This window comes from Artemia franciscana, chromosome 20 (genome assembly GCF_032884065.1).
Source record: "Artemia franciscana chromosome 20, ASM3288406v1, whole genome shotgun sequence".
Lineage (NCBI taxonomy): Eukaryota > Metazoa > Arthropoda > Branchiopoda > Anostraca > Artemiidae > Artemia > Artemia franciscana.
Window position 1 is genome coordinate 14,826,288 of NC_088882.1, and position 14,286 is coordinate 14,840,573.

Genomic DNA, 14,286 nt, shown 5'->3' on the forward strand with positions numbered 1-14,286 from the left:
TGTCAAACCTGGGGTATAGTGGTTTTTTGACCTTTGGATTATTTTGAACAAATTGCTTTCTCAAAATTTTTATCGGATCAGTTTAAGGTAAAAACAGTTTTGCGGTTGGATTGTTACCTATAATCACTTTTGAATATTAAAAAGGGCACTAGAACTTTTAATTTGCAATCGAATGAGCCCTCTCCAGTTTATACAACCACCCCATCTATGTGAAGTGCCTCTGGGAAAAAAAAACAAATATTAATGCATTGAACCCGTATGGCTCTTTACTATAGGATTGCCTCTGACGTAAACAGGTGAGTAGAACTTTGAATTTCCCTTCTAATGGACATTTGGAATTATCCAGGGAGATCATGGGGTATTTTTGTGGGTGTGTGTATATTTGTTGGGTGGGGGGGGTATGTAAACGCCGGCTCCCAGAAAATCCAAGGGATAGCTAGGTCGTAATAAGTGAGTGCAGGTCATGCTATAATTAAAAATTGAGAATATCGAGAGAGAAAAACATATAAGGGAATATTTTATTTATTAAAAATGTAATTTTACTAAATACCAGTAAAATAGAAATATAAGAACTAAAAACCAACATAACATTCATAAAATGAGTTGGCCAAATTGCGATTAATAAGTATGTAGGTAGAAACAAATTGTATTGCTCTATACAAGAGAATATTTCCCTTACTAAAACTGTAAGTGAACTGAATTATAAGTAAAATAAAAATACAATACCTATAGACCAGCACTGCTTTTTAGAATAGCTAACGGCAGGCCAGATTGTTATTTTTAACTGTAGATATTAAAAAAAAAAAAAAAAAAAAAAAAAAAAAAAAAAAAAAAAAAACGCACCGTGCGGTGATTTTTACATTGGATAAATAGTGTAAAAAGACAGAATATTTATGATTCGGGGGCCATCATAGGGATACCACTACACTATATGAGTTTTGGCACTTGGAGTCTGTATTGATGAAATTTAATAGGATCGTCAGTGGTTTCTAAGCATAAAGCGTTGAAGAATCATGTCCTAGTATCCATTATTTTTTCAGAAGTATCAATATTACCCAGTTCTGTGGTGGCTATTTACCGCTTATATAATAAATAACACATGGCATGTGTTCATATTTTTTTTTTCATAGAGGTTTTCCCCGCAGACTTAGTTGTGTCCCTCAGGGGTCCCAAGCATAATTTAAGTTGTGAAGAAAAAGATTAGCATAAAATGGAAAATTACTTATGTAAAAACCTAGTACCAAGGAGGTTCTTCAAAAATTACTCCTGTTTTTTTTTATTTTTCTTTTAATGGCATAAAATGTTGTTTTATTTTCCTTAATGGTTTTGTGTTTATGTTTAACCTCTAAATGTGTGCTATATTCTTGATGTTACTGAATTACAAGCTGAATATTCCATAAATTTTTTACAAGGCTCTATATTCTTTGGAAATATTGAATTTTGTTCTGTGGAAATATTGATCTCCTCTGATGGCTCCAATCTTTGTGATAGATTTGGGTATTAAGAGTGGATATGAAGTTTTCATACGAAGAGTCTTGGGGGATCATGTGATGCCCCATCATTAGCAGTGTTAGGCAAAACCGTCACAATGTTACAAAACAAAGTTGACAATTGTAAAAGTAAAACAGTTCAAAATAGGGATGAAACCTTTTAAAAGAGTTTTACTGCTGATGATGAACACGTGTATATGTGTTCGAAATATCCAGTTAAATAATTTTATATCTATTCACTGTCAATAAAAAGGTTTCATCCCTAATTTGAACTGTTGTACTTTCGTCATGGAAAGGCAGCGTGGTCTTCGAAGTTATCTAAAGTTGACAATTGTCTAATGTAGCAGTAGAGAAAGAAGTGGTTAATTTGGTTTTGAGGAAGAAATATGAGAGATCCGTCCTCCCATCTCGGAATGCATTTCCAGTCCTGAAGTGGCGCAGTAGTTTTGACCTTAGCTTGGAAATAGAGACCTAGAGATCAAACCTTGGTGTATAAATATAATACAGAGTTGACGCTGGGACCTCAGTAGTCAAGAACCGTCGTTAATCCAATTATTTACAATGCATTTCCAGCATTTTTTATAATCTGAATTAAGAACACAGTATGTGGTTGCTGCCAAAAAAGAGAGCCAAGACAAGCAAGGGGTATCAGAGACAGTGACAAACAACTGCTATTTCACTGGATATGATTTACCTAATTTCTCTTTGTTCTTGTTTCGTTTTGTCAGGCCTAGCCACTGTGCTTTCAGAAATTGTCTGTGGCTCCCCCCCCCCATCTGCATTGATTTGTGAAGTATTGGTTGTGATTATGTGTCCTATTTTTCATTTAACCTAATCTCAAAAGTGTTATGTACAGGCAATCGTCCTTTTAATCCAATACTCATCTATAAAAACTAAGAAAAACAAAACTGGACTAATAATTTATATGTATTCATCGTCTTACCTTATGTGTAAAATATGTAAAATTTTACACCCTCACCGTCTCTAGTGTAAAATTCATTGCTGATTAGGTTAACCATGCATCGTACATTTAAGTCTAAACTTTTTTTGTCCAGGGAAAGTGGTTTAGCTTTTTGACTCTAAGACTAGGAAACCAATTTTAGTGCTAAGCTGAATTACTGAATAATCTGAATTGCTGAGATTTATATTGTTTACTCAATGATCACAATTTTTACATTTAAGAACGGAATAAAGACCATTTTTACTGTCCCTGCATTTTTAAGAGTTAGTCTTAAATGATTCTTATGTTTTTCTGCGTTTTCAGTTTTTATTGTTTTAATATATTAGCTTTTTGTTGAAACTTCCTCATAATATCAAGTTCCTAAAATGTAAGGAACCACTTTAGCCAATATTAACAGTAAGACTAAAAAGGAAGTTTTATAGTTATAAATATATCAAAAGTGTATGTTTTTTGTGGCAATCCTATGAAGAACGGGTGCTGAGGACTGGGACTCCCCCTCCAATGTACAGTATAACTGTGATTTTACCTTTATCTAATTCTAAAATGGAATGAATTTCTATTTTCAGTCTAAAACACAAAATCGCGAAGAAAGGAAGAAAACGAGGACAATAAACAGCCAGTGAAAAAGTTGAAAAAATATGCAAATATTTTGGTCAAGACCTCCGCTTGACCGTTCTCAGTGCAGAATAAGGACGGTCAAGCGAAGGTCAAGGGATGGTAGCCCCCTCCCCCCCAAGCATGCGGTATAACTGTGCTTTTATTTAAAAAACTTCTTTTTATTATCTAACTAGCTGTTGGGGTGGCGCGCCACCCCAACACCATAGTTGGTGGGGCGCTTCGCGCCCCCCCCCAAGCCTCCCCGCGCGCGTAAGTCGTTACGTGCCATATTAGTTACGTGCCATTGTAGCTGTGTCCCTGTGTCCCACCTGTGAATAGAGATAGATATAAATATATATTTTTAACTACGTAAAACATGCGAATATACAACATTCTTCGCTGTCCCATTGTCTGTGCATATAAATAGCATTTATATTCCCTGTGTCCTGGTCGTCATTTGCGTCCTGGTGTCCCAGTTTGTAATTTTTCTTTGAGTGTCCCGGTCGTCATTTATATTCCCTGTGTCCCAGTGTCCCGGTCGTCATTTGTGTCCCGGTGTCCCGGTCTGTAATTTCTATTCAAAAAATCCCTGTGTCTCAGTCGTCAATTATATATCCCGCCTGTGCCCCCGGCGTCCCCGTTGTAGTTGTGTCCCTGTGTCCTGGTCGTCATTTATATTCCCGGTCGTGATTTGTGTCCGGGTGTCCCAGTCTGTAATTTTTCTTGAGGTTCCCGGTCGTCATTTATATTCCCTCTGTGTCGGTCGTCATTTGTGTCCCGGTCTGTAATTTATCTTTGAGTGTTTTTTCTTTTTAGTTTTTTTTAGTTTTTTACATTTTTTCAGTTTTTTTTCTTCTTTATTTTTCAGCGTCACTATGAAGTACATATCGCCGAACCTTTGTTTTTTAACTTAAATCTGGTAGGCATTGATGACCTTATCCAAGTCAAAATCCCAAACCCAATCATCATCGCTATCATTTTCAGTTTTGATATGTTTTGACTCTCGCTTTCCAGGTCGATTTTCATCTAACTGCGCGGTTTTGCGTTCTTTAGCCGCAAGCCTGTTTTCTTGCTGTTCTTGTGATTCCTCGGCACGCTTTCTTTTCTTACTTTCTCTATCAGCTACAAGCCTGTTTTCTTGCTGTTCTTGTGATTCCTCGGCACGCTTTCTTTTCTTACTTTCTCTATCAGCAGCAAGTTTTTTGGCATAGGCTCTTTGAGCAGCTTCCTCGGCTGTTGCCATTGTAGGTTCTTCAGTCATTTTACAATTAAACATTTTTCCGTGAACGCATGTCTTAAATATCTTTAATGACGTCACCGTCATAGCAAAAATGACGACAACTAACTTCATGACGTCAGTCGACACAGAAACATGACGTCACCTGACAGACAGACACACGGACAGACAACTTATTTTTATATATATAGATAGATTTTGCACTTAGAAACGGATTAACATGCTGATATCCTGCCACTATGTATTGTTTGATTTATTCTACTCAATAATATCATTATATTTTTCCTTCTAAACAATATTTGCATTATCTTACGATGTTTTGCTTTTGAGAATGAAATCAATTTTCATTTTTCAGTCATTGTGTTCTCTTGGTGTAACCCTACTGATAAATAAGCTGCTATTTTTTAGCGCAAAAGATAGCCTTTTTGCTGTTACATGAGAATGTGACTTCTCTTTTAATTTTGTTTCTAAGATGAATCATTTTTATTTTATTTCGTGGATTTTATCTACTCTTAGTCTCCTTTTTTGCACTATGAACGGCTGAATGGAAGTATTGGCTGAAATATTTGCACTTTCTTTTTTACTGGCTGTTTGCCAGCATTTCTTTCCATTTTTCTTCTTCTTTATCTTACGCTTTCTTGTATTGGAATAAGCAATAATATATTGTATGTCTATTTGCTGGGTCTTTTTGAGGACTAAATTTGAAAACGGATCAATTTTGTTTTGCAGTACCTCCAGACTTTATCCTTTGAACAGTTGACCGTTAGTGATATATACAGAGGTATTCAATTTTTACCGCTGGATCGCCTTGCTTTTCTACGAGTTCAAAATTTTTTGGCCGCCTTAGAAGATTCATTTCAAATAATTAAGCATTCCGTTTTTCTATACCAAAATTACCTTGTGTGGTAAGTATTTTGATGATATTATCTCGTAAAATAGGGACGAGGGAGGAGAGTGGACACGAATCTAGCTTCTGTTAGGCTGCATAGATAAGATTTATTAATCCAACAACCAAAAAAGACAAGAGCTGATATGGCATTTGTGACGAGGTCGGAACCAAAATTAGACTCGGTACTGGAGTTATCGATTTTGCTGTTCTTTGCTTATTTTCAATTATTACAAAAATAAACTTACAAATGCAGTGTTCCTGTAGTCTCTTCTTGTTCGGTATATATTTTTTGGGAATTCACATTAGTACTTTATTTGTCCTGGAGTAGATTTTTCATCTCAAAATGTACATTAAATCCTCTTTTATATTAGAAAATTTTTATTTGCCCTATTAACTGACAGCTTGAACTTAGCAAGAAAAAATTGACCCAGGTGAGACTTGAACTCACTATCCTAGGGTAATGAGAACCTACGCTCTACCGGCCGAGCCACCGAGGCTTATTAGGTGGTACAGGTTATTGATTTGTTCTTCTGAATTAACCGTCCCTTGAACCCCCCCCCCCAGATTGTTGAATCGGGGAAGCGACTATTACTAATTTAATCTGGCCCAGTCCCTGATACGCCTGTCAACTTTCATCGTCCTAGCTTATGTGGAAGTGCCTGAACTAGCAAAACCGGGACCGACAGACAGACAGAAATTGCGATCGCTATATGGCACTTGGCCTACAGGCAAGTAGTATAAAAACGAAAATCAAGTAGCTATAAAACATAACGTAACTTTTTTCTTCATTTCTTTTTTTCTTTTTTCTTTTTCTTTTTTCTCTATATAATATGGCCAAATCAAAAAGGTGTTTCTCGTATCATTGTCCATTCCAAAGATCAAAAATCAGATTTCAAGGGGAAAAAAAAACTATAAAAAAAATTCATACCTTGATAAATAGGATCAAAGTGACATTTTTATACTTTTCTTCTGCAGTTGCCTGATTAACGTTGTCAGGTGCCTATTATGTCTATGCAGCAGTAGTCTTATCGTCTGTGTTTGTGCATATAAAAAAAATGTTTGGAAATAACAAAAGGGGGCTGGGGGGTGGCTGTGTTTTTATTTTGATTAAGTCAGTAAACAAGCCGCTTTATTTTTAATGATTGTTCTTTTTTATTAGAGGTCGTTGACTCTTGAGGGCATTTTCATGAGGATATTTTAATAGTTTCAAACAGATTGTAACACAAATTTCCCGAATCTTCTCATATTTCGAATCTGACTCTATACGTACACGTATTTTTAGTAAAAAAAAAAATTACAGGTATTTAGGTTTTTTACAGGTTTTAATAGGGTTTTAAGTTTTAATAGGTTTTTATGGCACTTGGCCGTCGGCCAAATGCCATATAGCGATCGCAATTTCTGTCTGTCTGTCGGTCCCTGTTTTGCTAGTTTGGGCACTTTGAGATAAGTTAGGACGGTAAAAGTTGGCAGGTATATCAAGGACCAGACCAGATTAAATTAAAAATAGTCGCTTCCCCGATTCAACCATCTGGGGGAGGGAGTGGAGGGACAGTCAATTTGGAAAAATTAGAGAAAATAAGGTATTTTAAACTTACGAACGGGTGATCAGATCTAAATGAAATTTCATATTTAGAAGGACCTAGTGTCTCAAAGCTCTTATTTGAAATCACAACCGGATCCAGTGACTTTGGGGGAAACTGGAGGGGGAAACCGGAAATCTTGGAAAACGCTGAGAGTGGAGAGATCGGGATGACACTTGGTGGAAACAACAAGTACAAGTCCTAGATACGTGATTGACATGACCGGACTGGATCTGCTCTCTTTGGGGGAGTTGGGGGGATTTCCACTGCTTTGGCGAGTTTGGTGGATCTGGACGTTCCAGGACGATGAAAATCGGTAGGCGTGTCAGGGACCTGCGCAGATTGACTTGATAACAGTCGTTTCCCTGATTTGACAATCTTGGGGGGACTGGAGGGAGGGAAATCGTGAAAATTGAGGTATGTTTATTTTACAAATGGGTGATCGGATCTTAATTAAACTTGATATATAGAAAGATCTTACGCATCAAATGCTCCATTTTCAATTTGGATTACTAGACATTAGGGGGTGGAGGGGGAAAAAGGAAATCTTGGAAAAGGTTTAGAGTGGAGAGATTGGGATGAAACTTGATGGGAAGAATTGGCACAAGTTCTAGATATGTGATTGACATAGCCGGACCGGATCTGACCTCTTTAGGGGAGTTTTGGGGATTTCTAGTGCTTTGGCGAGTTCGAGAAATAAGCACAAATTGTTGATACGTGATTGATATAACCGCGCCAAATGCGATCTCTTTGAGGAAGTTCGAGGGATTTCTAGTTTTTTGGCGAGTTCGGTGCTTCTTGACGTGCTAGGACGATGAAAATTGGCATATGCGTCAGGGACATGCACAAATTGGCTTGAGAATAGTTGTTTGGCCTATTTCACCACCTGGGGGACTGAAGGGAGAGAAAATCGTGAAAATTGAGGAAAACTTATCTTACGAATGGGTGATCGGATCTTAATGAAACTTGATACATTTAAAGATCTCGTTTTTTAGATGTCCTATTTTCAATTCGGTTCGGACGACTATCACATTAACTGTTGAACTCTAGTACCAAGTCTAATTTTAGGTTCCGACCTCGTCACAAGTGCCATATGACCTCTTGGCTCTTGTTAATAGGGACAAAAGCTTTTAAAGACCTCCAGTGAAGGCTTTAATTAGTCTAATTGGAATGTCTAGTGGACAAGTGCTATACTTCTTGTTTTACCTTAACAAAAGTTAAGACCTCTTAAGTTTTTTCTCCACTTTTAAGGGGGAAGTAATAGGGAAATTGAAAGAGGTCAAATTGTAAGAGATGTCTAAAGAAAGGGGAGGGAGGCCTTGTTCTAGGGATGAAAGGAATTTGTTCGGATCTTTGGCTTCAACTAAAGCCTCTTCATTGCCATTGCTTTAGCTTAGAAAAAGAAATCCTTGAATTTAAATTTCTTATAATCCGAAGATGTTTTTTTATATATTTTATGTGTTTATATTTATTATATATGTATATTTATTTTGTATATTCAACATATATATATATATATATATATATATATATATACATATGTATGTGTATATATATATATATATATATATATATATATATATATATATATATATATATATATATATATATATATAAATTTTTTTAATTGACCGATATGAGAATTCTGTTACAAAAAAAGTATGATTGAAGCTGATTATTCTTACAAACAAGAAGGGGACCCCCACTGTCCTTGAGATTTCTTCAAAAGAACCTTCCGAGATAAGGAAGAGCCGTGGCCGACAAACGGGACTTTACTCCCTTACCAGCGAAAATCTCCCTCAAGGATCAAACCTATGTACATTTGTTAATTTTGGAAATATTCTTGTGCATTTAGATTGGTAAGGGGCAATCAAATTATTTGATGCTGACATTAAAATAAAATTTAGAAAGTAAACTTTGTGGGTGTTTAAGGGTGCCATTAAATCGTTTTAACCAGTGGACCAGGAATTGATTTATGTTTACCTCTTTCAGCTTAACATAGCTTTTAGCAATGACAAAAATATACACGCTATGATGAACAGTTTAAGATAAGAATTTTTAATTTCTAGGCTTCTGAAATGTTCTTTCCAAAATGTGGAGTAATGGACCTTTTTACTTGTTTTTGAATTTGACGTTTTTGTGGCATGTTCCAATTTTCTCGTTAGCTTCCATGTGATTTGCCTATTCTGCTGTTTTTGAGAATGGTAACGGGGACTAACTCCTAAATCTTGGGAAGTGCAGGTTTTGTAGTTTTTACGATTTTTCAATATAAATGCCGAAAAATAGGTATTTTCAGAATGGAGAGGAAGGCGAAAATCTTGGGAGAAACAAGAGAGAACCAGGGACTTGTTAAGAGCATCATTTAATATAGTAAAAACCTAAAAAAGATATAGTGAGCCACATGTGAGCCTTCCTAAAGACTCATATGTGGTCTTTGTTACTTAAAAGTCAGGTGCTTTGACGCTGTAATGTGGGGGGAAGTCAAAAATCTTGGGAGAAACAAGAGGGAACCAGGGACTTGTTAAAATCATCATCTAATATAGTAAAAAAATTAAAAGATATAGTGAGCCACATGCGAGCCTTCCTGAAGGCTCATATGTGGTCTTTGTTACTTAAAAGTCAGGTGCTTTGACCTTGTAACATAAAAAATATAATAAGTAGGCATTCCTCTTAAGTAAAAATTCAGTAGAAGTCAAATCAAGGAATTATCAGCTGTGATAATTACCTATTTACTGGAGGAACCTGAGGGTAAGCCATTTCTCTCCAAATGTTTAAATCTTTAATCTTTAAATTTTTCCTTACTACCTTTTTTTACCCTATTCAGGGACGATGTTTTTCGTTTGGTTGCAAATGAATTGACTATTGATAATACCTTATTGACTGTTTGTATTTAATTGACTATTGTGCTACTGCTCTACAGATAACGTGAACGCAGTTCTGGAATTTTAACATCCTGCCGTTTTTATCTCTTGCTAGTTTTTTTACGAATCTTCTCTGCCATTCATGTTGTCTTTCATCTTTTTTTACTTCAAAGAACCCTTTATACTTTATACTTTTTTATACTTTTTCTTTTTATACTTCAAAGAACCCATAAAGGACCGAAAGCTTTTCTAGTATCATTGCTATAACTATATAGAACACAAATTATTGGGCTACTCCTTCATTATCTTTCATGTTGTTTTATTCATGTTGTCTTTCTCCTCTTTACGAGCACTGCTTACCAACTTTATGAAAGGATATGAATCCGTGAACTTACACTTAATTGAAGTGATCTTTAGTTAACGGATACCCTATCGTATCCGTAAACCTTTCAATATAGGTGGTGTTGAGTTCCTAGTTCTGTTCATTGCCTATAATTAGTCTGGTAATTGATTTTTGTTGTTACAATTTACTCTTTTAGTTGATGCTCCAATAATATTGCGTCGTAGCCAAGGAATAACCCCCCCCCCCCCTCTTTTCTTCAAAAAAAGAAAACAAATCTTTGAACAGTTGAACGTAATGCCAAATACCTGCGAAGAAAAGAAGGTAGACATATATATATATATATATATATATATATATATATATATATATATATATATATATATATAAAATGGAAGATATATATATATATATATATCATGAAAAGAGAAATCACCAATGCTACAGCACAAACACAAAAAAAAAAAAAAAAAAAAAAAAAAAAAAAAAAAAAAAAAAAAAAGAGAGACAGAAGGAGAAAAGGAAGACTGTTTTCCTAAATTAGTGATTAATATAGACCAGCACTTGAATGAGGCCTTAACCTTACTCATCCATACAATCACATAGGTCAAACAGCATAGCCACACACAATCAACCATAAAGAATAATCCATGGACAGGCAGTCATGTCGTCAATAAGTATAAGTCGTCATTTACCGAACAATAGAAAAAATAATATAGACAAATAATTCAGAGGCAACACCCAACATAAGGGCTCATCAGGAGAATGCACTGGCCTATATAGGGTTTCGCCACTCTAAATTCTCTACCCAGCACAGTGTTGTGGCTACCACAGAATATCCATGGCATCCCCGCGTCAGGTATCACCCCCAAAATACATGCCTATGAAAAAAAAAAACAGCAAATGTAAAACAACCAAGTAAAACCAAAACAAGCTTATCTTGTTAATATATCCCTCCCATTAGCAACAATAGGTAAACTAAATATTATAAATTTTACCAAATCACAAATATTAACACATTACAAAAAACCTGAATGAACTAAGCAATTATAGAATTCATCTTTACCATGTGGCTAATTTTTTAAAAAATCCGCTCAATTAGAAACACAATTCAAAATAAATGGCGCTGTGACAACATTTCTCGAACCTCCGAAATTAGTTAAAAATTTCTTTAAGTATTTCTAGATAATTCTTTTGATATTTATTTAAAAGTTCGTTATAATGAAAACTAAATTTTTTAAATTGCCAAGTTAATTTATTTGCAGATAAACCTCTTGATATCAATTTTTGGCTTAAGATTTTACATCTATCTTTAAAATCAATATAATTACTACAAATCCTTGCATAACGAAGTAACTGTGAGAAAAACGCTGAATATGTGATATTTGAGTGTATATTACTTTCAGGGAATGGGAAACTAATCACTTCAAAATCAAAATCATCCGTTTTATTATACATTTTAAAACTTAATTTATTATTATCACAAATATTAATATTTAAATCTAAGAAATGAACTTCATGACCAGCGCCATGACTAGGCTCAAGAACAAGCTCTGATGGATATATATTTTTAGAAATATCAATGAAATCCTTACAATTTAAGACCAAAATATCATCTAAATATCTTTTATTATTTGACAAAGCATGTTTTAAATTAGTTGGATTATTCTTATCCATCATATATTTATATTCTAGTTGACTTAAAAACAAGTCAGCTATAAATGGGCTGGCATTCCCCCCCATGGGAATTCCCATAATTTGCTTGTACAAATCACCCCCAAATCTTATATAAGTATTGTATAAAACAAATTCCAATAACTCAAAAATCATATCCAAGCTGTAACATCTCAAGTTAACTGTAGTATTAAAGCAGTTTGTCCATATGGCTTTTTTATTATAACTGTCTATTTTTAAGAACCTTTTACTAGATAAGAGGAAAGATTTCTTTATAACAGTTTTTAAATTATCAAACACTAAATTAAGTAATAAATTAGTATACATTGTCGCAAAATCGAAAGACTCAATTCTTTTAGCTGAAACCATTGTTAAAGAATCTATCACCTGCAGTGAATTATTAACACTCCAATATGGATTAAAATTCGAAAATTTTTTAATACCAGAACAATAGGTTTTAAGTTTATTTACAATTTCCTTTAAAATTAAAGAGAGGTCAGTAGCAGCAATGCGGGTTGGACATTTAGTTGCTCCAGCAATAAACCGTGGTTTAGGGGGATTCTTATGAAATTTTACAGTCCAATATAGGAAAGGGAACTTTTTATCATTGTCATTTATTTTAATATTAAAATTTTTAAAAAGTATTTCTTCAGTCTTTTTAATTAAATTCTCATCCTCTATATTTACCTTTTCATAAACATTAGTTGTGCATAACTCCCTTTTTAAGATATCACAATACAGCTTCTGACAAATTATGGCAAAATTATTATTAGCTCTATCCACTGGCACAATTACAAATTCATTCTTTAGATTAGCAATTGCTTGTTTAATCTTCGCATTATAAAATAATGATTTAGTGTTACTATTTTTTAAGTTAGAATATATTTTATTTCTTACTCTACTAATAATTAAATTCTTCCAACTTTGAAAACTCTCTTTATTTTTATTCTCTTTCTTACACCACTTATCAATAAATAAATCAAAATCATTTTCCAAGCCATCAAGAACACTCGATGGTTTCAGATGATGAGAAAGACGGAAATTAGCCCCTTTATTCATTATAATTTGAAGATCACCTTGCTTTATTATTGACAAGTCCCCTGTTATAACATGTTTGTAAGTAGGATTTACAAATGGGCCAAGTTGCTTACAATTACAAACCGGTTTCCAATTTATATCGCTATCTCCAGTCCCAAAGAAAGCAAAAGAGAAAAAACATATGTTCAGTTGAATATTATTGGAAACATACTGGTAATATACTGGTTAAATTAGGCTGTTGCATCTTTGGAGACGCCTCAGCTACCCGTTGTATAATATCATGCGATTGTTTTATATAATGATTGACTGAGAGTTACCAATGTTTACAATTATTGAAAGTAAGACGTGTATTTAGTTGCATGTCTTAACTCTACGGTTTTCTTGTTTTTGTTTCATTTTTATTTATTAAGTACTCTGGCTGAGCTCATGGACTCATAATCTAGTAAAGTGGATTGGTCCACCGGACATAGCGAATTGGTGCGCTGGATTTAGGATCGTTTGTCCTCGAGGGCGAGGGTTCGAATCCTAGTGTACGCAATTATTTGGCTTAGAACAGGGGTCAGTGGCATGACTCTGTGAGCTCAGCCAGAGTCGACCCAGCTCTAAATGGGTACCTGAAGTTATATGGGGAAGGTAAGCAGGAACACTTACTTGACTTAATTCTCCTGTCGAAATTTTCCGGCATCGAGAGTGATGCTACATCGTCTCTTGCAAAGATGTGTACACTCTCCTAAATATTTGCCACGGCTAAGAAGGCACCGCCCGTGTCCTTCCATCTGGTTGGGGGACAACCTCTTGGGCGTTTCTCGCCATGCAGCACTGGAACAAAGTCAGAAATCATTCGTGCGGGAGTGTCGAGGAACATGCGAAGGAGATGTCCGCACCAACGTAGTGTACGCTGGGCGAGTTGGACTGAGAAGGGCGTTTGAACAGTTAACGCCAGGAGGTTCTCGTTGCTAACAAAATCGTGCCAGTGTAGTCCTTCAATGCGGCGAAGATGCTTTGTTTTGGTTATATTTACGGTGCTAAGCACAGACTGAGTGGCTGGCCAGGTTTCGGCTCCGTAAAGAAGCACGGCTCCCACCGATGCATTGTATATGCGCATCTTACGGCTGATAGAAGGTTTCATCCAGAGGGCATTAGTAAACAGGAAGGGTGTGGTCGAAAGCACAAGATGGTTGGCCCCCAACCCTCCATTGCACTTCCGGGCTGAAGAGCCAAGAAACGGAGATCAGAACCGCTGGTAGGGACTGTAAAGTCCAATTCTGTATTCTTTACCTTTAACTTGTCTATTGACTAAGTTGCTCTTAATATCATTTTAGTTTTGCTCTTGAAAGTTAGCTTTATTGTAGGGGCGAAGAGAATTAAATTTTAGTGACATTAAACTCTAAGCCTTTTTTAAAACATAAATAACTTGTCTCGAATTAACTTAAATGGATAATGGGAATGGTTTCTCGATAATACGTCAGCACATTGTATATGAGAAATTCTTAAGAAGAAACTTGTGTGTCTCTGAGTAAAAACCACCCAACGTTATCTTGTATTATCCTGCAGTATCGTAAAGTTAGTTGCAAAAATTTGATTAATAATAAGTCAAATTAGTTTTTTTTGCCGTTTAT

At 35.2% G+C, this 14,286-nt stretch overlaps 1 protein-coding gene across 1 annotated transcript in view; it reads left to right on the forward strand.

Moving 5' to 3' along the window:
- The window catches only part of LOC136039786 (vacuolar fusion protein CCZ1 homolog), a 66,950-nt gene that overhangs the window by 23,118 nt on the left and 29,546 nt on the right, over nt 1-14,286 (forward strand). Inside the window, exon 5 of the mRNA XM_065723659.1 lies at nt 5,015-5,190. Coding sequence (XP_065579731.1) covers nt 5,015-5,190 — 176 coding nt within the window. The remainder of the gene's footprint in view (nt 1-5,014; nt 5,191-14,286) is intronic.